At 51.5% G+C, this 25,133-nt stretch overlaps 1 protein-coding gene across 1 annotated transcript in view; it reads left to right on the top strand.

Moving 5' to 3' along the window:
* Positions 1–11,493, top strand: part of FBN3 (fibrillin 3) — a 100,402-nt gene extending 88,909 nt beyond the window's left edge. Inside the window, exons 55-65 of the mRNA XM_029051471.2 lie at positions 378–509; positions 936–1,061; positions 1,594–1,800; positions 2,519–2,644; positions 3,982–4,104; positions 4,665–4,781; positions 5,662–5,790; positions 5,984–6,103; positions 6,637–6,868; positions 8,486–8,654; positions 8,847–11,493. Of these exons, the coding sequence (XP_028907304.1) occupies positions 378–509; positions 936–1,061; positions 1,594–1,800; positions 2,519–2,644; positions 3,982–4,104; positions 4,665–4,781; positions 5,662–5,790; positions 5,984–6,103; positions 6,637–6,868; positions 8,486–8,654; positions 8,847–9,206 (1,841 nt within the window). The 3' untranslated portion in view covers positions 9,207–11,493. The remainder of the gene's footprint in view (positions 1–377; positions 510–935; positions 1,062–1,593; positions 1,801–2,518; positions 2,645–3,981; positions 4,105–4,664; positions 4,782–5,661; positions 5,791–5,983; positions 6,104–6,636; positions 6,869–8,485; positions 8,655–8,846) is intronic.
* The last annotated feature ends 13,640 nt before the right edge of the window (positions 11,494–25,133 follow it).

Here is a 25,133-nt window from a genome sequence, read left to right as displayed (position 1 = left end):
GGACAGAGGCAGGCGTGGACACAGTTCCTACCCTCAAGGAACTGACAGTCTGATGGGGGGAGATGGGATGCACACACACACAGATACACACCGACCTATCTACGAAGGCTTCCTAGAGGAGACCATTTTATAGTTGCATTTTGGAGGAACAGAGAGCTGTTTTGGCCAAGCAGTGGGGAAGCAGGAGGTCAGTCCAGGTCGGGGGAGTTTCAAATACCACCATGGAGGCAGGGGCATCGTGTGTTCTCTCCCAAGCACTTAGTACAGTGCTCTGCACACAGTAAGTGCTCAGTAGCACGATTGAATGAATGAATGAATGAATGAATGAATGACTAGGAACCAACTGGGGTTCCATGCTGCCTTGTTATTGGCCACAGATCTGGACGAGTGTGCAGAAGGCCTGCACGATTGCGAGTCCCGTGGAATGATGTGCAAAAACCTCATCGGCACCTTCATGTGCATCTGTCCCCCCGGCATGCAGCGCCAGGCCAACGGGGAGGGCTGCACAGGTAAAGGGATGCTTGGCAGGGACCTGCGGGGCCAGGGTGGAGGGCGCAGAGGGGACCAGGGCCTGGCCTGCAGCCCCATCACCCTTCAAACCTAGGCTCCTACCCTGGGGCTGGGTTTCTCTTTGAGCCCCTGCTCGCTGACTCAGTCCAGAGCTCCCCCCTCCCTTCTCCCTCCTCACCTTTCTTGATGGAGACCCCTCCCCTCTCCACCCTGCCACTGCTCTTTTTGGGAGAGGCTGGAGGGTATTGCTGCTGCTGTTGCTGCTGTCTCCACAGTGGACTGTCCTGGGCAGCTGGGCTACCCCCAGGGGCGGGGCAGGGGCTCCTGCTGAGCACACACCCAAACTAGGCCCAAACATCTGTTCATATGAGCCTCCCGGAAGGTCAACTGGCAGCCAGTTGAGCTGCCCACTCTCCTGCCCACAGATGAGAACGAATGCCGCTCCAAGCCTGGGATCTGCCCCAATGGCCGCTGTGTCAACACCGTGGGCAGCTACCGCTGCGACTGCAATGAAGGCTTCCAAGCTGGGCCCTCGGGCACTGAATGCCTAGGTAAGACTGGGGGGGTGCCACACCCGGGCACACCAGAGAACCCAGCCACTGGGGGGGAATGGAGCACAGGGAGCAAAGGGGACTCCCTCTCCTGTCAGCCCGAAGCCTGATTTCTGTTAGGCCTGCTACCTCTCTGAGTTTGCAGACTGGGCCCATGCTACTTTACCCCGCTGATGGTGCCCAGGAGAGAAGTGCTAATCTTGGGAACTCAAGACAGAGGGAGAACCGCAACAGCCCTGGGCTTGGCAAAGGATCCCACAGTGATGAACCTGCCTTTCATTGGGGACAATGTCCCATCCGGTCCCAGGCCCCATGGGTTTGACCTGATCCTGCCTTTGTCCATGTGTGTGCAATTGTGTGTGTGTGTGTTTCTCTGTCTCCATGTGTATCTCCAGTTCTGTCTCTTTGATCTTGTTTTGGGTCTCTATTTCTGTGTGTGTGTGTGTGTGTGTGTGTGTGTGTGTATGTGTGTATTTCTGTCTCCATGTCTCACACCCATCCTCCCTCACTCCCCTCCTTCCCTTTTCTTCAGACACCCGCCAGGGCTCCTGTTTCAGCGAGGTCCTGCAGACCATGTGCCAACTGTCCTCCACCAACCGCAACCAGGTCACCAAGTCCGAATGCTGCTGCAATGGTGGCCGAGGCTGGGGGCCCCAGTGCGAACTCTGCCCCCTCCCGGGCACAGCCCAGTACAAGAAGATGTGCCCCCACGGTCCTGGCTATGCCACTGACGGTCGAGGTGCGTGCCCTCCGACCTGCCCCATCCTTCCACCAGGCTCTCCCCTCTGGAGGCCCACCGGGACCTTCCCTGAACCTGCTCAGCTCAGGGATCTTATTGCATGTGTTGGGTGGGCTCCAGGAACTCTCACTTGCCAGCCATGCTGTACAGTGGTTGCCAAACTACCGGGTGGTTTGAAAACACTGAAGAGAATCTGGGGAGATCCATTCTGCAATTGCACAACTCTAGCATTCCCAGTCTTGTTTTCAGCCCGACCAAAGGGGATGGTCCCCTGGTTCCCCTGGCAACACGGGGTTGGGCTTGTGGAGATGTCAGAAAATCCAAAAACGCACTTCCTTGGGCATGACTCCTGATTGGCCAGGAAGTCTGCATGATTGAAAGCTGCTGCCCGAGAGGTGCGGACTGCCCTGTCCCTTCCCCAAAACATCCCGCTACCAGTTGCCTGAGTTTTAGGGACAGCCCCGAGGCCTTGGAGGGCAACAGTGGGTAGGGGGAAGATAAAGCCCAGGAGACTTGGCCAAGCATCCAGGGTGAGCTTGGAGGAGGGACTGGTGGCGTCTCCCCTTCCAGCCAAATGAGGATCTAGGAGCCTGGAGCCAGGGCCCCCCAGGAGGGGGCTCTGGGAAAAGCTCAGTTAGGATTAAGAGCCATTCTGGGATGGGCACAAGAACCAGAGAAGGGTCCCTGGACTGACCCGAGACTCTCCTTCTCCTTGCAGACATCGACGAATGCCGAGTCCTCCCCAACCTCTGTAAGAATGGTCAGTGCATCAACAGCATCGGCTCCTTCCGCTGCCACTGCGATCTGGGCTACACCACGGACATCACGGGCACAGCCTGCGTGGGTAAGAAGCCCTCACTACCGGGCACCCTTCCTCCCACAGCCTCTCGACCCCTCCATTTCCTCCCCGTAAACGAAGTCTAGACACCCAAATTCCCCAGGTGATTGAGGACTAAAAATTGACTAGATACAATGGAAGAAACAGTATCTGGAGAATTGGGTTGGATTATCTGGACAATTTGTGGTGACAACCCAACCACCTAGTAGCAGCAGTAGTTGTAGTAGAAATGGCATGGCCTAGTGGAAAGATTACAGTCCTGGGAGTCAAAGGACCGAGGTTCTAGTCCCGGCTCCGCCGCTCACCTGCTGTGTGACAACCTTGGACAACTTCACTTCTCTGGGCCTCAGTTCCCTTATTTGCAAAATAGGGATTCAGTACCTGTTCTCCTTCCTGCTTAGAATTTGAGCTCCACGTGGGACCTAATTATCTTGTATCTACCCCAGTGCTTGGCATATAGAAAGCACTTAACAAATACTACAATTATTAATTAGTAGTAGTAGTAGAATTAGCATTTATTGAGCGTCCACTTTGTGCACTGGGCATTTGGGAAGTAAAAAGTAATGCAGTGACCCGTTTCCTGGCAACAAGGAGCTTCCGCTCAAACTGGGGAGACAAACATGAAAATATTTACAATCAAGAGTGGTCAAGATAAATCAAGCAAGCAGGCAAACTGATCTTGTGGAAAGAGCAGGGATCCAGGAGTCAGGAGACCTGTGTTCTAGTCCTGGAAGTGCCACTTGCCTGCTATGTGACTTTAGATAAGTCACTTCACTTTTCTGGACCTCAGTTTCCTCATCTGTAAAATGGGAATAAACTACCTATTCTCCCTCCATCCTAGAGTGTGAACTCGGTGTGAGACGAACTGTGTCCAGTCTGATGATCTTATACCTCCCCCAGTGTTTAGTACAGTGCTTGGCACATGGGAAAAACACTGAATAAATACCACCATTATTAGGTACACATGAGTTCTTAGGAGGGTGTAAATAAGTCCATTTTAGGGCCCAAGCCCAGCCCACAAGTGTCCAGATCAGTTGTGTGGGGTTTTAAAGTGGACTCCAACATTACTCCTTTGCTTCCTCCCTCTCCCTGTGGTAGCCCCGCTTCCACCCGTGCTGCCCCTGGCAGTAGTGGCACCTTTCGGAAGCTGTCTTGGGTCCCCGGAACAGGCTCTTCCCTGTGCTGGACACAGAACCTCAAACCAGGGGACTGGAGAATGGACGACTCTTCACCCCAGCACTGTGGAGTCCTCCTCCTCCTTTTAGTGCCCCCACACTGGCCCTGGTTGTGCACCAGGCCAAGCTTCTATTTTCCCTATTGTTCTCTGTTCTTCACCACTCCAGATTTGGATGAGTGCAGCCAGTCTCCCAAGCCCTGTAACTTCATCTGCAAGAACACAGAGGGCAGTTTCCAGTGTTCTTGCCCCCGTGGCTATATCCTCCAGGAGGATGGCAAAACCTGCAAAGGTAATCTCCCCACCTCCATCACCTTGCCCTCTGCTTGCTTCCCTGCACCCTACCCTCACCCCCCCGGAGCCTGGCGGGCTGATTGATGGACTGATTTGCCCTGGATCAATCAGCCAATCAATGGCACTTGTTAAGCATTTACTGTGTTTAGAGCACTGTACTAAGTGCTTTGGGAGGGTACAATGCAAGAGTAGGCAAAAGATAATCCCAGTGGTAGGGCCTGTGGGACAGGTGGTATGGAGGGCCTGGTCTTGAAGGGCCGGGGCGGGGAGCGGAGGGGCATGTGTGTGCTATTGTGCATGGTGGGGAGTAGTAGCCTAGTGGAAAGAATCTAAGCCTTGGTTCTGATCCTGGCCCCGCCATTTGCCTGCTGGATGAATTTGGCCAAGTCACTTCATTTCTCAGTTTCCTCATCTCTAAAACAGGGATAAGATGCCTGTTCTCCCTACTGTGTCCAAACTGCGTATGTTGCATCTATCCCAGAACTTAGTGCAGTGCTTGGCACACAGTCAGCACTTTACCAATAGCACTCATTAATACCGTTGGCCGTGGTTCCCTAGATCTGGACGAGTGCTCCTCCAAGCAGCACAACTGCCAGTTCCTCTGCGTCAACACCATCGGCAGTTTCAACTGTAAATGCCCTCCTGGCTTCACACAGCACCACTCCTCCTGCATCGGTGAGTCACACCCGGACCCCCAGGACAGGGCCCAAGCCCCTCACCAGAGAACATCAAGGCACCAGGGACCTGCAGGACTGGGGGATCACTTCCTTGACCACAAGCCCCCCTCCTCTGGCCACCTGCTCCTCCCTCTCTCCCACCTTCCTAGTTGTCATCCAGCGAGTCACAGGCTCTCGTGCACTTCTGTCTCTGACCCGCTGTCTGTGTCAGTCATCTCTTTTGGGATCTCTAGGCTTGGCTCTCTGTCTCTGCCCCTCCATGTCTATCTGCCCCTCCATGTCTCTGCCCCTCCATGTCTCGGAGCCTGTTTAGCTCTGATTCTGTGCCTCTCTGCCTCTCTGTCTCTCTCACTGCTTCTGCCCCTCCATGTCTGTTTTCGAGGATGAGGTGTGGAGTGGGAGGAAATGTGACGTGGGGGAGGGACATTTGTGCCAATTAGCAGAAGGGGGGGACAAGGGGGAAAGAGAGGGAGGTGTTCTGGAGAGCGGGTGATAGATCTTGTGGCCCCAAGTCTCCTCCCTCAGACCACAAGCAACATCATCCTGGGACAGACCAATGGTCTCGTCCAGCCCAGCGTTCTGCCTGACAGTGGCCCCAAAGAATGCTGGGAAGTGCTGTGTGATGGCTGCCCAGACAGCCCATTCTGGTCAATAGTATTGGGATTGAAGCCCCAACAGTTTTTCCCATGGCCCAGACTCCAAAGGCCGAGACTAGCTCCTGGTTAAGGAAGATTCTGCCCCTTCCCCGCAGAGGGCAGGCTGGGGAAAGGGGAGTGGAAGGATCATCCCAGAGGGTCCCGGGTCCCTCCACCACACCTCATCCACCCGTACAGCTGTGTTCTTCAATCGTGACACCCAGTGGGTCTGTTACATTGCAGATAACAATGAATGCACATCCCAACCCACCCTGTGCGGGGCCAAGGGGCAGTGCCAGAACACCCCTGGCAGCTACAATTGCGAGTGCCAGAAGGGCTTCTCCCTGGACAGCTCGGGCATCAACTGCGAAGGTAGAGCCTCTACGTGATTGGGAAAGCTGGCAGGAGGGCAGGGGGAGGGCGGTGAGGGAAGTTGGGGGATAGAAGGCCGGGAAAAGGGACAGTGGGGCTGGAAGGTGTGGACAAATGAACCTGGGTAATGGGTGAGTGAAAGGGAAGGAAGCATCTGGGCTGACATCCAGACTGGGCCCTCTCTCTCCACCAGACGTGGACGAATGTGATGGGAACCACCGCTGCCAGCATGGCTGTCAGAACATGCTGGGCGGCTACCGCTGTGGCTGCCCCCAGGGTTACGTCCAGCACTACCAGTGGAATCAGTGTGTAGGTAAGTCCTCCCAGCCTTTAGCCCCCCACAGTGAGGACACGAGCAGGGCCACGTGGCTGCCGGGAGCAGAAATGGGCACCGGCCTCTTCACTGCCTGGTCCGTGGCCCTGGTGCCTGGCACAGCACAAAGTGAGATTCGCACAGGATCCCAGTCCTGATAGGCTCTAAGGTCCCAAGCCGTGGGGCCACCCAGGTTTCTGGTCCCTGAGTCTGGGTTCTGGACGCTGGGCCGGCCCAAGTTCTGGTCCCTTACGTTCACATCTGGTCTCTGGGCAGGCCCGAGTTCTTGACTCCCACGGCCTAGGTCTGGGCTCTGCCCTCGTTCAAGTTTAAGGTCTCAGGTCTGGGTTGTGGGCTCTGGGCCCACCTGAGCTCAGATCTCTTGTGCCCAGGTTCTGAGTATGCCGGGGTTCTAGACCCCAGATCTAGGCCCTGGGCCGTGGGCACATCTGGCTTCTGGGCTCTGAGCAGGCCCGAGGTGTGGGCTATGGGTGGATCTGGGTTCCAGTTGAACCAGGACCTTCCCCTCGCAGATGAGAACGAGTGCTCCAGCGCCTCGCCCTGTGGCTCAGCATCCTGCTACAACACTCTGGGCAGCTTCAAGTGTGTCTGTCCGTCCGGCTTTGACTTCGACCAGGCTTTCGGAGGCTGTCAGGATGTGGACGAGTGCTCAGCCGGGGGCAGCCCCTGCAGCTATGGCTGTTCCAACACCGATGGTGGCTATCTGTGCGGCTGCCCCGGGGGCTACTTCAGAGCTGGACAAGGGTAAGTGCTCACCCCAATCTTCCTCCCCCCCGCCACCTCTAACCTAGCCTATCTTGACACTGACCGCTACCTCCCAAACCAAACCCTGCCCCCGACCCGACCTCCACCTCCAAAACCTAACCTTAACCTTGACCTTAATCTCAATCCCTAGATTACAACCCTGACCCGACCTTAATTCTAACCATAATCCCCAACAGTCCCATCATCATCATCATCATTTATCATTATCATCCTGAGGGAACCCCAGAATGCACAACTCCTCCATGCTCAAACATACATGGCACATGTGTGCACTCGCACAACACCCCCACGCACACCCACCTAGCCCCTACTCTTTGTACACACTCCCAGGCTGTCTACTCGAGCACAGACAGGCCCACAGCCTAGAACTCAGACACCCCTGAAGCACCAACAGATGTCTATTTCCTCGGCACTTGTGTATATTATGGAATTTGTTAAATGATTATTGTGTGCCGAGCACTGTACTGAGCCCTGGGGTAGATATAAGAGAATCAGATAGGACACAGTCCCTGTCCCACATGAGGCTCGCAGTTTAAGAAGGAGGGAGAACAGGTATTGAATCCTCCTTTTGCAGATGAGGGACCTGAGGTCCAGAGAAGTAAAGTGATTTGTCCAAGGTGACACAGCAGACGAGTGGCAGAGCCAGGAATAGAACCCAGGTTCTCTGACTCCCAGGCCCGAGATCTTTCCACTAGGCCCCACTGCTTCTCCTGTTTAATGAATAGTGTATATCTGCCTAATGAACTCTCCAGTCAATTATTTTTTCCAATTACTCTATTGGTAAATAGTTTCAAGTATAAGACAAGTATAAGACAGTTTGTGCCTGTCTCCCCCCGTTAGAGTCTTTGTGGGCTGCAATTGTTTCTCAGGCTTCTGCTGTATTTTTTTCAAGCGCTTAGTACAGTGCACTGCACCCAGTGGGAACTCAATAAATACCATCCATTACTACTGCTGCTGCTGCTGGCACCCCCCCCCCCCTCACACTGTCCACCCATACACCCTGCCCCAAAACAGCCTACATTCTAGAGACCCCTTTGGGACCTCCTTGGGCCATCCACGAGAAGCAGCATGGCCTAGTGAATAGAGCACTGGACTGGGAGTCAGAAGGACCTGGGTTCTAATCCCAGATCCACCACTTCTCTGCTTTGTGACCTTGGGCAAATCACGCCACTCCTCTGTGCCTGTTACCTCATCTGGAAAATAGGGATTAAGACTGTTAGCCCCATGTGGGACAGGGACTGTGTCCGAACCAATTTGCTTGTACCCACCCCAGCGCTCAGTAAACTGCCTGGCACATAGTAAGCGCTTAACAAATACCACAGTTGTCCCTCAACCTACCCAGTCCTCTTCACTACTGCTGCCCCTGGCACATCTCTGCCACGTCTAGTCCACCTCTGGGTCCCAGCTGCCTCCTGTGGGGGAATGTTCCCTACCCCAAACCACTTGCGAATGGGGTGAGGGCTGGGGCGAGAATCAGGCTCAACGTGGGATGTGAGGATGTGGGAAAGGGGAGCCCGCTTTAGAGGGAGAGGGAGGAGCTGCCTGGGAACTGCCCAGGGTTCCCTGCCTAACCTAACTCCCACTCACTTATCCCAGGCACTGTGTCTCCGGCCTGGGCTTCGGCAAGAACCCCTACCTGCCAGCCATTCCCGAGGAAGATGAAGAGAACCTCCTCTCGCCGGACACCTGCTACGAGTGCAAGATCAACGGCTATCCCAAGAGGGGTCGGCAGCGCCGCAACGCCAACGAGACCGTGGACACACAGGTATGGTCGGGCCTGCTCGGAGGGAGGGCTGACCGCTGGAAGAGTGGGAGCAGGCCCACTGCCCGGGGCGGACCCGGTCCCCACGGCCCTGGACGAGCCCGGAGTCCAGGACCCCAGCCGGGAGCAGTCCTCCTGAAGGGGCCGACCCAGGGTCTCTAGGCTCCAGCCCCTTCTCCCCTACCCTCCCACCAGGAGCCCCGGGTGAGCATGGCCAGCGTGGACACAGACGCCCCGCTCTCCATCGGGCTGAACCTCTCCGCCCTGGCCCCTGGTCAGCACATCTTGGAGCTGCTGCCGGCTCTGGAGGCCCTGGAGCACCGGGTGCGCTACGTCATCGCCCACGGCAACGAAGATGGAGTCTTCCGCCTCCACCAGCGGGAGGGACTCAGCTACCTGCACCTGGGCCGTAAGAAGGCGGTGCCCGGCACCTACCGGCTGGAGATCATCAGTGTGCCCCTGCCCCGTCGGCAGGAACCGGGGCCGGCCCGGGCCACCCCGGAGGGAGAGGTGACACCCCCGCTGCGGGTCAAGCTGCAGCTCCAGCTCTACTAGTTGCCGGAGCCCGAGCCACCCAGACCTCGGTGTTGCCACCGACTGAAACCAAAGCATCTCCTCTGTCTCTCCTCCCCTCCCTCCTTCCCCCGACCCCCACCCTCCGCCCCGGGGGACCTGGCCAGGGTGGGGATGGGGACCGGTTTTTTGACCTAGTATCTTTTTGTTGAAAAACATAAAAGCCAAAAAAACCCAAAAAAAACCAAAAAAAAAAAACCAAAGGTGTTTAATATTTGTAAATTAAAAAGAATGTTATTTTGCCAACCTCCTTCTGCCCCTCCTCCCAGGGACCCCCGCCGAGAGGAGCGGCGGAGAGGTGTGAGCCGGGCCCTTGGCGGCCACCTCCTAGGTGCTATGCTGTGCCGGCGTTGGGCCGGCTAGCTGTCTGGTGCTTGTGATTTTTTTTTCCATATCCATTTCCCATACTCATCCTCTTGGCCTCCGAGAGCCAGCTGCAGCCGCCTCGACCCCCAGGACCCCCCAGGGTTTCCCATGTGCAGGATTGTGAACATGTGCAATAAGAGCTGATCCCCACCACCCCGGGCACCGTCTCAGGAAGCTGTGTTTCCAAAATGCTGGCCCAGGCTCCTGGAAGGGATGCCCGCAGGGGAGCCTAGAGAGACCTGGTTGGAGCAGCCGGGGGGAAATCTGGCCCACGAGTCTGTGGTGGGTAAGGGGAGAGCCGAGAGCTGCTCCTTCCTGGCACGGGCAGCCTCCCCACACGCAACCGCCTTCCGCGGGGCTGGTTGGCTCAGGGCCAGACCCTGCCCTTGAGCCCCCTGGCCATGAGGCCCGTGTGCTCTCGGGCCCTAGAGCCAGCCCACTCCAACCACGCTGGGCCACAGCCTGTTGGCCGGGACCCAGAGAGATGGAGGGAATTTGCTGGCCAGGCGAATGGGCACCAGCCCTTAGGCTCCCAGCAAGAGCCTGAGTGCCCTCCGGCTGCGGGTGAGTCTGAAAATCAAACTTGCCCCAAGTCCAAGTCCCGCCCATCAGGCTGCCGCCACCCAGCAGGATCGGGACCTGGTCCCTGACCCTGGGTGCAGGGCGCAGCATTGGCAGGCAGAGGGATCGTTGATCCCATCTGCTGCCAGCTGGGCAGCTGGAGTCTTTGATCCAAAGTCTTTGTCTCAGGGGCCTGCAGGCAGCCTGGCCCCAGGCCTGTGTGAGGAAAGAGAAGGGGTGTCCCCGGGATCAGGTGCCTGAGCCGTAAGGATTCTTAATGCTCACCGGCAAAGTCAAACGTGTCCCCCACTGCTCCAGGAATCCCAAGGGCTTTGGGCAGGAAAGACAGAGGGTCCCAGAGGGAAGAGCAGGTACATGGCAGATGGGGATTCTGGCCCCAAACCTGCTTCTACCCTACTACTCGTTGGCCCCAGACAAGTCACTAACCATCTCTAAGCCTCTGTCTTTCCATCCAGAAAACAGGGAGAGTAATTTCTGCCCTTCCCCACCTCCTGGAAATGGTGTGGACACACATGAGATCATGCTGTGAATGCCCTGTGGGGAATCACTGCCCCTCCGCCTCATACCCTCCCCACCTTTCCCAGAGATGCCGTGTCCCTTAATCTTGCACAGTTCTCTCCATTCTCGGTTCCACACTGTACATCACCAGACAAGACTTAACGGTGCTGACAACCTCCTAGGGACCCCCCCATGCCCACCTTCTGGCCGGTCTCCCCTCTCCCCCCGCCAGCAGCTGGTCATTCTTCAAAGCTGGTGCTAGCTAGCCTTACTGTTCCCAGCACAATCTCCCCTCCTGCACCGAGCTCCCAGGAGGAGGGGTCATTCTGGGTACTTGGATGGGGGAATGACAGGGGGTTGGGGGTGGGGGGTGTTGGGAGGAGGGGTTGGCCAAGGGTGTGTTTCAGTTTTATTACTTTTTTTTCTCTGGTATATTGGGGTTTGTTTTTGGTAAGCTACCACTTCATGGAGTGTTTAGGGAATGTGTGTTTACTGTATTTTTGGTAAATCTCAAACTTGAAAACTCTGCATCCTACTGCGGGGAGCCCCCGGCCTGGGCTGGGGGTGAGGGAAGGAGAGAGAGTGGTGGCCCGGAGGTGTGTGGCCCTCAATCTGACCCCACCAGTAGCCCCTTCTGGATTTTGGGAGGAAGGACTGGGGGATGGGATGGGTTTTGCTGGCCCTTGGGCTGTAAGAAACAAAGGTGATGGCCACTGAGAGTCTCCTTCCCTCTTCCCCCATCCCTAGGCCCCCTGGGCCCACTCTCTCTGGACTCCCTTTTTGTATCAGAAGCAACAGCAACAATAAAATTATTTTGGGTTAAGCGTGTCTGCGTGAGTCCCTGGGCAGACTGACTCCCAACCCCCGACCTCTCCCGGCTCCCCTCCTGGATCATCATGGGACTCTGTCAAGGATGGGGTGGGAGGGACTGTGGTGGAAGCCTCTGAACTGGAAGGGGTCCCAAAGAGTCCTGCGAAGTACCATGGGTTGGCTAGGGTGGGATCCATCTTGCTGGTTTTGGTGGCTGTATAGCTGAGGAGAGCTGACTGGGTAGTCTGGGGTAGGGGGCACCGAAGGACCCAGTTGAGTGTGTGGTGGGGGTGGGGGTGGGGGTGGGGGCGGGGGAGGTTGAGCCCAGTGGGACTAGGGAGGCTGGGAGCATACTAGGTAGCAGAGGGGTGGGGGACGGGCAAAAATGGTGGCAGAGACCTGGAGTGAGGCGTTGAGCTGAGGCCAGAGGAAGTCCAAAGTGTCTTGGGGGTGACCTTTTTTGAGTTGGTAATGAGTATCCTCAATGTGGTTAGGGAATTGAGGGGGTGATGTGTGTTGCTTGGCATGTCCCTGTGCAGTGTGATTGAGTTTCTGTGGGATGTAGGGGTAACAGGGCTGGGGGTGGGACCCAGGGGATGGTGGAAGAGCAGGGAGGGATGGGAAGTAGTGTAGAGGCTCACCAGGGGCTCATGGATGTGCAGCCCACCCCCCAGCCCCCAGGGCCAAGACCCCAGGGCTGGAAATGGCTCCCCTCCCCCGTGCCGGCCCTTTGAGGCAGACGCCATCTTGCTCACTGGACCATGGGAAGCCAGAGACGGTGCTCAGAGTCCCGCCGCCCAGACAGACGCTTTGCCAAGCGTCCCTCGAAGGTAGCTGATCGGGTGATTGGGCTCCGGGTTGCGGGGGAGCCAGGGACTGAAGGACACCACCTTCACCCTTCACCCCCGGAGCCTAGGGAAGAAGCAGGAAAGGCCCCGGGTCAATAGTTCTATTAGGAGGGTTTTTCCGAGGGACAGAGACAATACGGCTTATGAGCCGGAAGCTTGGCAGCCTGAGCAACTCCAGGGTCTCGGCTCAGCCTCCAAACCGTGGCCCTAGGTCCCCCGCCCTGTCTGATAGTTCAGGGCAGAGGGAACTTCGTTGACACGAGACAATTCTATTCCCCTCCCAGAAAGCATCCCAAGGGTCCCGACCTAAGGTCCCCAGTACAGCCTCAATTCTCTCTCTGAATGGGTGGGTCTGGGGATTTTCATATCCTTCCCTCCAGTCTCTTGTCTCTGGATGTCTCTCAGTCTCGCTTGTGTTTGGGTTTCCCTCCATCTCTCTCCACTGCCCTAGGAATTTGAACTCCTATCTCTATCACTCTCTTTCCAGGACTTATCAATTGTGACTATCTGCTAGGAGCGGAGGAGGAGACTGGAACTTTGTTCTTTTTGCTGAGAGGAGTGGGTAAAGGCACATCTAACTCAGGGGTAAAAGAAAAAGGGGTGAGGGTCAGGAGAATCAAGAGACATTGGGCACTGTCAGGAGGGGGCAAGAGGACTGTGACTTTATTCTTTGCCAGCTGATTGAAGTTTTATCATCCAGGTTCTAGATATTTTCTTTTTCTATAGTGCCTCTGAGAGTGAGCCCTCCCTTCCCTCCAAGCCCACCGGCCCCAACGCCACCACCTCTGGTTAAAACTAACCCATTAAATGCCCCTTCCCTCTGACCCCCCCCTTTTCTCCAACTCCCGTTGCTGTCACCCCCCACCCCCCCACCCCCCCCACTTCTCTGGGAGAGTTGATGCAGCTCTTCACTTTGGACTCTTTCTTTCCAGTTCATACCTCAGCAGAGCTGGGACTTTGGGATTTGTTCCCATTATTTTACCTTAGGCTCCTGCTTCCTAATACTTAGGCCAGGCCCAAGTTGACCAGGCCTCCAGCGGAAGTGATCTGGAGGATCAGGCCGGAAGAGCCAACCTGAGCCACGGGGGAGCAAGGCCGGAGCCCCAGGGGAGACCTTCCTCAATCAATCAATCCATGGGATTTATGGAGCACTTACTCATTCACTGCACTAAGTGCTCGGGAGAGTATAATTGAGTAAGTAGACACAATCCTTGCCTTCAAGGAGCTTACAATCAAGGGGGAAGACAGACATTAAAATAAATTACAGATGGCCAGCAGCATGGCCTAGTAATAAGAATAACTGTGGTATTTAATAATGAGAAGCAGCGTGGCTCAGTGGAAAGAGCCTGGGCTTGGGAGTCAGAGGTCATGGGTTTGAATCCCGGCTCTGCCACTTGTCAGCTGTGTGACTGTGGGCAAGTAACTTTACTTCTCTGTGTCTCAGTTACCTCATCTGTAAAATGGGGATTAAGACTGTGAGCCTCACGTGGGATAACCTGATTACCCTGTATCTACCCCAGCGCTTTGAACAGTGCTCTGCACATAGTAAGCACTTAACAAATACCAACATTATTATTATGGTATTTGTTAAACACCCCTCTCAGGGTCACACCTGGAGAGTTTCCATTACCAGTCACAACTATGGGAGGGAGAGTCAAATAGAGGCATATCCATTCCATTTTTAGCTTGGGGAGTGGCTAGCAAGTGGAAGGCAATCTCCTACAAGTCAAAATTCACCTGTGCTGGGCAGCAGCGGCATGGGAGAGCATAATAATGTTGGTATTTGTTAAGCGCTTACTATGTGCCGAGCACTGTGCTAAGCGCTGGGGTAGACACAGGGGAATCAGGTTGTCCCACGTGGGGCTCACAATCTTAATCCCCATTTTCCAGATGAGGGAACTGAGGCACAGAGAAGTTAAGTGACTTGCCCACAGTCACACAGCTGACAAGTGGCAGAGCTGGGATTCGAACTCATGAGCCCTGACTCCAAAGCCCGTGCTCTTTCCAATGAGCCACGCTGCTTCTCTAAGCATTGAGAGCATTGAGGGTGGAGACTCAGGTTAACTGCGTGGAAGGAGGAGGTGGTAAAATGCTTCCATATTTTTACCAAGAAAACTCTATGGATCCACTACCAGAACAATTGCAGATGGAGGTGGAGCGTTCTGAGAGAGATGTGTCCATGGCGTCGCTATGGGTCAGACATGACTCGACAGCATAAGAAAACAAGAATTTTTTAAGCACTTACTATGTGCCAAGCACTGTACTAAGCACTGGAGTAGATACACAATAGTCAGGTTTGACATGGTCCCTGTCTCTCGTGGGGCTGAAGGTCTCAGTAGGAAGGCGAAAGGTACTGATTCCCCATTTTACTGAAATTAAGGCAACTAAGGCATTGAGAAATGTGGTGACTTGACCAAGGTCCCACGGCAGGTAAGTGAGGAGAAGCAGCATGGCCTAGTGGAAAGAGCCCGGGCCTGGGAGTCAGAGGACCTGGGTTCTGATCCTTACTCTGCCAATTGCCTGCTGTGTGATCTTGAGCTAGTCACTTCGCATCTCAGTACCTTAGTTGTCTCATCTGTAAAATGGGGATTGATAACTGTTCTCCCTCCTACTTGGACTGTGAGCCCCATGTGAGGCAGGGACTGTGGCCCACCTGATTGAATTGCATCTATCCCAGCACTTGGTACACATAATAAGCACTTCACAAATACCATAAAAAAATATCCAGAGCTGGAATTAGTACCCAGGATCTCTGACCCCCAGCCCATGTGATTGGTACAGTGCTTCACACTCGGTAAGCACTCAGTAAATACCATTGATTAACTGAGAAGAGTTCAGACAATAGTGTGACTTGGGCCAACGATGTTTACTCCGGGCCACACTGGCCAGCCTGGCAGCCTAGTGAGGGTTCGGGTAGAGGAGGGAGCTGGACAGGTTGGTGGGTTCAGGTAATAATAATAATAATAATAATGATGATGATGATGATGCTAAGCGCTTACTATGTGCCAAGCACTGTTCTAAATGCTGGGGGAGATACAAAGTAATCAGGTTGTCCCACGTGGGGCTCATAGTCTTAATCCCCATTTTACAGATGAGGTAACTGAAGCAGAAAAGTTAAGTGGCTTGCCCAAAGTCACACAGCTGACAAGTGGCAGAGGCAGGATTAGAACCCACGACCTCTAGAGGTTGCTCAGTCCAGCCCTCTGCCTTCATACAAGTGAGCCCCCAAATCCTCCAGCACAGACCCATTCATCATGCGTCATTCATATCTTTCCCACCACCCACCCCTCCCTCCCTGCTACCTGGAACTCCCTCCCCCTTCATCTCCAGCACACCACTGCTCTCCCCAGCTTCAGAGCCCTTCTGAAATCGCATCGCCTTCAGGAAGTCGTCCCACCACTTCAACACTGCCTCTTCAGCACCTCCACAACCACTCTTAGCACCTAGGCACATGTCTTACAGACCCCATTTCATGAGCCCAACTCAGGTACCTAATTCCCCTTTTCTTCTTCCTCCTATCTTCATTTTAGGATCTGACCCACTCACTAGACGGTAAATTCCTTGAGGGCAGAGATTGTCTACCAACTCTCTTGTACTATACTCTCCCAAGCCCTTAGTACAGTGCTCTGCACACAGTAGGGACTCAATAAATACTACCAATGGATTGACTCAGACAGGAATCTGTTCTGTTTATAAAGTCTCCAGGGATGGAGACCCCCCCCCCCCCCGCCACACACCCTTCCTTGACTGCTTGCTCCAGTGTTGAATCCCCCAATAATCAGGAAGTTCTTCCTTTAGGTCTAACCCACCTCTTCCTTGCTGCAATTCAAGACTCATTTCTTCTTGTTTAGCCCTCTGTGATCCTGGAGAACGGCTGACCAGCCTCCTCCCTATAAAAGTTCCCTCTCGGTCCACTCTCCTCCAGAATAATACCCCCAATCCTTCTCCTCTCTCCCCAAAGGACTCATTTCTAGCAGCAGGTCTAGTGGAAGGCGCAGTTCTTGGCACAAAGTTTTTTAAAATATTTTTTACATTTGATCATGGCATTTATTAAGTGCTTACTATGTTCCAAACATTGTGCTAAGCACTGGGGTAAGTACAAGGTCATCAGCTTGGACAGCTCTACGGGGGGCTCACGGACTAAGAAATGGGGAAATAAGGTATTTTGTCCCCACTTTTTAGAAGAGGGAATTTAGGGCTCAGGGAAGCTACATGACTTGCTCAAGTTCACTCAGCATTAAGCAGCAGAGTGGGCATTAGAACCTGGGTCTCCTGACTCCCAGGCCCCTGCTCTTTCCACTAGGCTGCCAAGTAAACACCAAACAAATACCAGGGTTATTATTTGGGGCTCTTCTCTGGACTCCCCCATTTCTCCACACCCTCTTGAGAGCCCATTGCCTGGCCCTGGAGAATAATCAGGGTGGGATCAGAGCAGAGCTCCCAGCAGCCCTCAGGGGGGACTTCTCTCCTGCTTACCCCTCTTTGATTGGTCACTGATCACCCAGGGCAGGGCTGGAGGGGGATTGGTGAAGGGTAGGTTGGGAATGTTGGAGGGAGGAGGGGGATAGAGTGAACCTGTCAGTTTTCCAGGGCAATTGGAAGGCTGGGGTTGGGAGGGCCCCAAGTGTGGGAGAGGCGTTTGTATCTGTGGGTCAGCTTGCTACCCTAGATGGGTAATTAGGTGGGGGACGCTTTGGTTCAGGAGGACTAGGAAAGCCATGAAATTCATGGAACGTGTAGATGCAAACTCGATCAGGCAGAACAGCTAGTCTGGGGAATAGTGGAGGCCCACCCGGGGCTCAGGCAAGGGGAATTTGAAGTCAGATTTCAGCAAGTAAGGCTGTTAGTAGTCAGAAGCAGTGTGGTCTAATGGAAAAAAGCACAAGCCAGGGTGTCAGAAGATCTGGGTTCTTATCCTAGTTCTATCACTTACCTGCTGTGTGACCTTGGGCAAGTCATATCACTTCTCTGTGCCTCAGTTTCCCCATGTACAAAATGGGGATCCAATACCAGTTCTCCCTTCCCCTCCAGACTGTGAGCCCCATGTGGGGCAGGGCCTGATCTGTATATATTCATTCAATCATATTTGAGTGCTTACTGTGTACAGAGCATTGTACTAAGCACTTAATTTGTATGTACCCCATCACCTAGTACAGTGCTTGGCACATAGTCCACCATTAATAAATGCTACAGTTATTATTATTACAATTGATTTGTAAAGATGAGTTATGGGAGGCAAAGGAGTTGGATAGAGGGGGAGAGTAGGGGCACTAGAGGAGGCTGCCAGCTGGGCATGACCTTTGGCCAGTCTCTGGTGACCTTTATTAAGGGAAGAGAAAGTGATTACAGCTGCAACTAGTTTAGTAATTTAACTTTGCAGGTCAGAGTTGAGGAGTAGATTGGCTTTTCACAGGGAAGGCAACTGCTCAGAGGGGTCCAAGCCAACAGATGTCCCTGGGGCCCAGAGTGAATGACTCCTGGAATCTGTAGTGACTTCAGTCACCAGGAAAGGTGATCCAGAGTCCATGGAGAGCTAAGAGAAATTGATTTATGTGTATCAGTCTGGCCCCATAGAGGGATTGGGAGTATAGTCCATGATAGACTGGGGTGAATTATTGTGGATGAGAAGGGGCTGATTTTGGGGAGTGGCTGCAGGCTCCAAGGTGGCCCAGGGGTCTGTTGGGAAAGGGACCTCACTTAAGCAAAGTGGAATCAGAATCCCTTGGCTGAGACGCAGGACTCAGGTTCTCCCAGGATTATCTCTGCTTGAAGCTGGTGGAGCTGCGGCTATCTCAACCTATGGAAGCGTCACCCTTTGTTCACCCCAATGAATACATCATCCACTTCCTCTGAGTTGTGTGGACTCTGTCCTGGGTGTGGAAATCTGGAATGCGACTACACAGACAGGTCAAGATAAATGACCTTCTGCTAATGGTAGGATGGTGTGTGTGTTGGGGGGGGTTGTTATGGGGGGAGAGAAGGCACACCTGTACATAGTTCATCCTGCACCCTGTGACCCCAATTATTCTCACTGGAGACCTGCTCAGGTTGGTACAATTGGACTCTAAATCATCCACTGCCTCACATATGGAAACCACTTGCCTGGCAAGAGGACATTTTCTCGGTTAACCTGCTACCTTCCTGGGCATGCCATTTCCTCAACTAGCTGCTCTTTTTCTCTGTTCAGTGAAGCACTATTTAGTTATTCATCCACTCTGATTCCTTTTGGTATTATTTATGATTACTAGTATTTCCATCTGCTCTCATACTCTTTGAACTATTGCATCTTTGGCCTTTCAGTACTCATATTTTCCCAAGTGCTTAGTACAGTTCACAGCACCCAGTGAGCACTCAGTAAGTATCACTACTACTATGGGCTATCAGACTTATGACACAGCTGGTTCCTGAAAACTGTCTTATCTTGAAATGCTTTGAGTCAGAACCAATTTTTCCATAAGATGATGTGATAAGTGGGGGATTGGTTCCTGGCCCACACTGGGTAATGCCACTCAGAATGGCATTTTAAAGCCTCATTTTCCCCTTTTCCCTCTGCTCCTCCACCTCTCCCTTCCCATCCCCACAGCACTGTACTTGTCCGCTCAACTGTATATATTTTCATTACCCTATTTATTTTGTTAATGAATTGTACATCGCCTTGATTCTATTTAGTTGCCATTGTTTTTACGAGATGTTCTTCCCCTTGACGTTGTTTAGTGCCATTGTTCTTGTCTGTTCGTCTCCCCCGATTAGACTGTAAGTCCATCAAACGGCAGGGACCGTCTCTATCTGTTGCCGACTTGTTCATCCCAAACGCTTAGTACAGTGCTCTGCACATAGTAAGCGCTCAATAAATACTATTGAATAAATACTATTAAATGGCAGTCAGAGGATCAGGGTTCTAATCCCGACTCCACCACTTGCCTGCTGGGTGACCTTGGGCAAGTTGCTTCTTTTCTCTAGGCCTCAGTTTCTTCATTTATAAAATGGGGATTAAATTAGCTGTTCTGCCTCTTGCTTGGATTATGAATCCCATGGGGGATAGGGACTGTGTCCAATCAAATTACACTGCATCTTTCCTAGCACTTAATACAGTGCTTGGCATATAGTAAGCACTTTACAAATACTACAGTATCATTAGTAATAGTAGTATTTATTTTTATTATTGAACCCAGTCCAGATATCCTATTTTATTAAAATTTCCCAGAATGATGTACTCAATTATAGCTAAGTGATACAGCTACATGAATGTATTTATATTGAGCCAGAGGTTCCACAACATAGGATTTCTGACTTTCACTTCATTGGAAGTAAAATGGACATAAAATCAACCCGCCCTTGTGACTCTGCCTGGCAATTAGGTGATTTCCCAGCTTCCCTTCCAGACCCCCCGCCCTCTTTAAAATTTCCTTTTCCAAATTGGATTTTTCTTTCCCTCAGGTCACATCCTCCCTACTCTCAACTCAGCATCTTTGTTATTTTTGGTGTTGTTATCATTATTATCAATAATAACAACTGTGGTATTTGTTGAGTTTATTATGTGGAAGCACTGTATAAGCACTGGGGTAGATATAACACAATCATATCAGACATAATCCCTGTTCCACATGGCACTCACATTCTAAGATGGAGGGAAAGCAGGTATTTGATCCCCATTTTACATAGGAGGAATATGAGAAGTGAAGTGACTGACTTGCCCAAGGTCACCCAGCAGGCAAGTGGCAGAACCAGGATGAGAACCCAGGTCCTCTAACTCCCAGGCTCATACTCTTTCCAGTAGGCCATGCTGTTTCTCCTCCTTAGCTCTTTTGCTCTCACTACTTCACGTTGCCCTTTCGTACACCTTGTTTTATATTCTCTACTCTCTGGGTACTTCTTCCACTTACTTGTAAACTTACTTTGAGGTCTATCTTCCCCTCTAGATTGTCCACTTCTTGACGACAGGGATTGTGCCTACTCATTCTGTTCTACCCTCCCAAGACCCCAAGCTCTGCACCTAGTAGACACTCAATAAATGCTACTTAATGATCAATTCCCCTTTTCCCTATCATCAAGTCTTTTAAAATGGTTTTTCCATTTCCTCACCTCTCCTGTGGCTTCCCACAACCCCCTCCTCACATACCCCTAGACCTAGTCCCATAGAGGAGGATAGTGTTATGAAGTTGAAACCGATATGTTGTAAAGCTGAAACAGGGGGTAAATGTAATAATAATTGTGGTATTTGTTAAGTGCTATGTACCAGGCACTGTACTAAGTGCTGGAGTAGATATAAGTAACTCAGGTTGGATACGGTCCCTGTCCCACATGGGGCTTACAGTAGGGAAGCAGCGTGGCTCAGTGGAAAGAGCTTGGGCTTAGGAGTCAGAGGTCATGGGTTCGACTCCCGGCTCTGCCTCTTGTCAGCTGTGTGACTGTGGGCAAGTCACTTAACTTCTCTGTGCCTCGGTTACCTCATCTGTAAAATGGGGATGAAGACTGTGAGCCTCATGTGGGACAAGCTGATTATCCTGTATCTACCCCAGTGCTTAGAACAGTGTTCTGCATATAGTAAGTGCTTAACAAATACCAACATTATTATTACATCCCCTTTTTACAGATGAAGTAACTGAGGCACAGAGAAGTGAAGTGACTTGCCCAAGGTCACACGTTAGACAAGTTGTGAAGCCAAAATTTGAACCCAGGTCCTTCCAGCACTTAGAACAGTGCTTTGGCACATAGTAAGAGCTTACCAAATACCATCATTATTATTCTGACTCCCAGGCCCATGCTCTATCTACTAGACCACGGTGAAATTTAAATGACATTTGCTGTAAATCAAAACGTCTTAGACCAATGACTTTCTGTACCAAAATCTATAGAGCGCCTTAAAGTTATTGAGCCCCTATTGTGGTAGAGCACTGTACTAAGCACTTGGGAGAGTCATTGAAAAGCATAAGACACAGTCCTGGCCCTCAAGGAGCCATGAAGGGAGACACATAGATATGTCTCATGAAGGGAGACACATAGATATAGGTGATGTACAGATAGAAAATGCAGAAGGAGCAAAGTTTAAACCAGGAATAGCAGGAAGATGAAGAGATGGTTGGATGAATAAACAAGTGAAAAATAAGGGTATACATGTAAGAGCTGAGGGTGGCTGTTCGTTGATGATACCTGGAGAGGTGGAAATGAATCAGGGAAAGCTTCCTGAAGGAGGTGGGATTTCAGGTGGTCTTTGGACAAGAGGAGGCTGGTTTGAAGGGAGAGGGAGTGCCAGGCTGAGGGAATGTCAATCGATCGTATTTATTGAGCACTTACTGTGTGCGGAGCACTGTACTAAGTGCTTAGGAGAGTACACTATAGCAGAGTTGGTAGACATGTTCCCTGCCCACAACGAGCTTACAGTCCAGAGGGGGAGAGAGACATTAAATAAAGTATGGATGCATCTGTAAGTGCTGTGGGGCTGAAGGAGGAGTGAATAAAGGGTACAAATCCAAGTGCAAGGGTGATGCAGAAGGGAGAGGGAGAAGAGGAAATGAGGACTTAGCTGAAGAAGGTCTCTTTTAGTATATGTGCTTTTAATAAAGCTTTGAAGAGGGGGAGAGTGACTGTCTGACGCATGTGAAGAGGGAGGGTGTTCCAGGTCGGAGGCAAGGACGTGGGTAAGAGGTTGTCAGCAAGATAGATGAGATTGAGATACAGTGAGAAGGTTGGCATTAGAGGAGTGAAGTTTGCGGACTGAGTTGTAGTAGGAAAAGCACAGTGGCCTAGTAGAAAGGGCATGGTCCTGGGAGTCAGAGGATATCTGGGTTCTAAACCCCAGCTCTGCCAATTACTTCCTGTATGGTCTTAGACAAGTCACTTAACTTCTCTGTACCTCAGTTTCCTCAAAAGGGGATTAAATACCTGTTCTCCCTCCTACTTAAGACTGTGAGCACTATGCAGGACAGGGACTGCATCCAACCTAATTAACTTGTACCTATTCCAGTGCTTAGGAGAGTGTTTGACACAAAGTAAGTGATTAACAAATGCCATTAAAAAAGGAAATCCAGGAGGTAAGATAGAAGGGGGCAAGGCGATTGAGTGCTTGATTGTAATGAGTTTCTGCTTGATGCGGAAGTGAATGGGCAACCACTGGAGGTTCTTGAGGAGTGGGGAAACGTACTGAACATTTTTGTAGAAAAATGATCCAGGCAGCAGAGTGAAGTATGGACTGGAGTGGGGAGAGGCAGGAGGCAGGAAGGTCAGCAAGAAGGTTAATGCAGTAATTAGGGTGAGATAGGATAAGGGCTGGATTAATGCGGTAGTAGTTTGGATAGAGAGGAAAGGATACATCGTAGCAATATTTTGAAGGTTGAACCAACAGGATTCAGGGACAGATTGAATATGTGGGTTGAATGATAGAGATGAGTTGAGGATAATATCAAGGTTACGGGCTTGTGAGACAGGGAGGATGGTGGTGCTGTCTACAGTGATGGGAAAGTCCATGGGAGGAGAGAGTTTGGGTGGGACGATAAGGAGTTCTGTTTTGGACATGTTAGGTTTGAGGTGTCGGTGGGACAAGCAAGTAGAGATGTCCTGAAGGCAGGAGGAAATGAGAGAATCTAGAGAGGGAGAAAGATCAGCACTGGAAAAGAAGATTTGTGAATCATCCATATAGAGATGGTAGTTGAAGCCGTGAGAGTGAATGAGTTCTCCAAGGGAGTGGGTGTAGATGGAGAATAGAAGGGGACCTTGAACTGAGCCTTGAAGGATACCCACAGTTAGGGGGTGGGAGGAAGAGGAGGAGCCTGCCACGGAGACTGAGTATGAGACTGAGAATGTCTCAAGCAAAGGGTCAGAGGTGGGAGATTTGAGAATGAGGCACTGTTGGAAGGTGAGTTGGGGAAAAGTAGAAATTTATCACTGGGGAAATTCTAGGGCAAAAAGAGCCAGTATGTAAGATGGGGAAAACTGATGGGGAGTCTTAAAGTTAGTGGTGAAAAACTTCTGCTTGATTGAATTATGATTGAATGATCAGCCAATCAATCATTGAGGGCTTTCTGTGTACAGAATACTGTACTAAGTTCCTGGGAGAGTACAATAGAGTTGGTAGACATGACCCCTGCTCTCAAGGAGCTTGCAATCTGACTCTTGATGAGAAAGGAGCCTGGTACAGAGAAAAGAGCAAAGGAGTGTGGGCAGGGACTGTCTCTCTTTACTGCTGAATTGTACTTTCCCAAGTACCTAGTACAGTGCTCTGCACACAGTAAGTGCTCAATAAATACGATTGAATGAATGAATGAGTGGGAGTCAGAGGACCTGGGATCCAATCTCTGCTCAGCAACCAACCTACTGTGTGCTCTTGGGTAAGTCACTTAACTTCTCTGATCTGATTGTGTCAACCCCAGTACTTAGCATGTGCTTGACTCATAGTAAGCACTTAATAATAATAATAATGATGATGGTATTTGTTAAGTGGTTACTATGTGCCAAACACTGTTCTAAGCTCTGGACACACACTGCTATTCTTATTCTTAAAAATACCATTTTGATGGTATTTGTTAAGGTCTTACTATGTCCCAGACACTGTACTAAGCACTGGGATAGATACAAGCTTATCAGATTGGACACAGTCCCTGTCCCACATGGGGCTCACACTCTCAATCTCCATTTTACAGAAGAGTGCCTGAGGCCCAGAGAAGTTAAGTGATTTGCCAAAAGTCACACAGCAGACAAGTGGCAGAGCCAGGATTAGAACCCAGGTCCTTCTGACTCCCAGGCCTGTGCTCCATTCACTAAGCCATGCTGCTTCTCCAATTTCTATCAGCTTGCCTTCCCTCAAGAAACTGTAAGCTCATACAGTACAGTGCTCTGCACACAGTAAGTGCTCATTAAATATCACTGAATGAATGAAGTGAGGGCTGAGGCTATACTCCTTCTTGACAATCATTCGGCACTTAGGCTAGGGCACTGAACCTTTGTTTTTTGGGGGGCTCACAGTGGCTCAGTGGAAAGACCCCGGGCTTGGTAGTCAGAGGTCATGGGTTCGAATTCCGCCTCTGCCACTTGTCAGCTGTGTGACTATGGGCAAGTCACTTCACTTCTCTGGGCCTCAGTGACCTCATCTGTCAAATGAGGATTAACTGTGAGCCCCACGTGGGACAACCTGATTACCCTGTATCTACCCCAAGCGCTTAGAACAGTGCTCTGCACATAGTAAGCGCTTAACAAATACCAACATTATTATTATTATTATAATTAGTGGTATTTGTTAAGCACTTACTGTGTGTCAAGCACTGTTCTAAACTCTGGTATAGATACAACTTAATCAGGTTGGAGACCATCCCTGTCCCACATGGGACTCACATTCTAAGTAGGAGAGAGAACAGGTATTGAATCCCCATATTACAGTTGAGGAAACTGAGATACAGAGCCCTGGTCCATGTATGTATCTATGTCTGCTCAATTTATTTATTTTGACTACTCTAGTGGTAAATATTCATATGTTTGTCTCTGTTGTTGGAATGTAGGCTCTCTGTGGACAGGGGACACATCGCTTCTTATTCTGTACTTCCTAAGCATTTAGTACAGTGCCCCGCACCAAATGGGCGCTCAATTTGTTTTTGTTGTCTTATGCTGTCGAATCGTGTCCAACCCATAGCGACACCATAGACACATCTCTCCCAGAACGCCCCACTTCCATCTGCAATCGTTCTGGTAGCGTATCCATAGAGTTTTCTTGGTAAAAATACAGAAGTGGTTTACCATTGCCTCCTTCCACGCAGTAAACGAGTTTTTGCCTTTGACTCTCTCCCATGCTGCTTCTGCCTAGTACAGGTGAGTTTTG

This window comes from Ornithorhynchus anatinus, chromosome X1 (assembly GCF_004115215.2).
Source record: "Ornithorhynchus anatinus isolate Pmale09 chromosome X1, mOrnAna1.pri.v4, whole genome shotgun sequence".
In the NCBI taxonomy this organism is placed as follows: Eukaryota; Metazoa; Chordata; class Mammalia; order Monotremata; family Ornithorhynchidae; genus Ornithorhynchus; species Ornithorhynchus anatinus.
The sequence above is the reverse complement of the archived record's forward strand: the minus strand, read 5'-3'. Positions and strand labels throughout refer to the sequence as shown.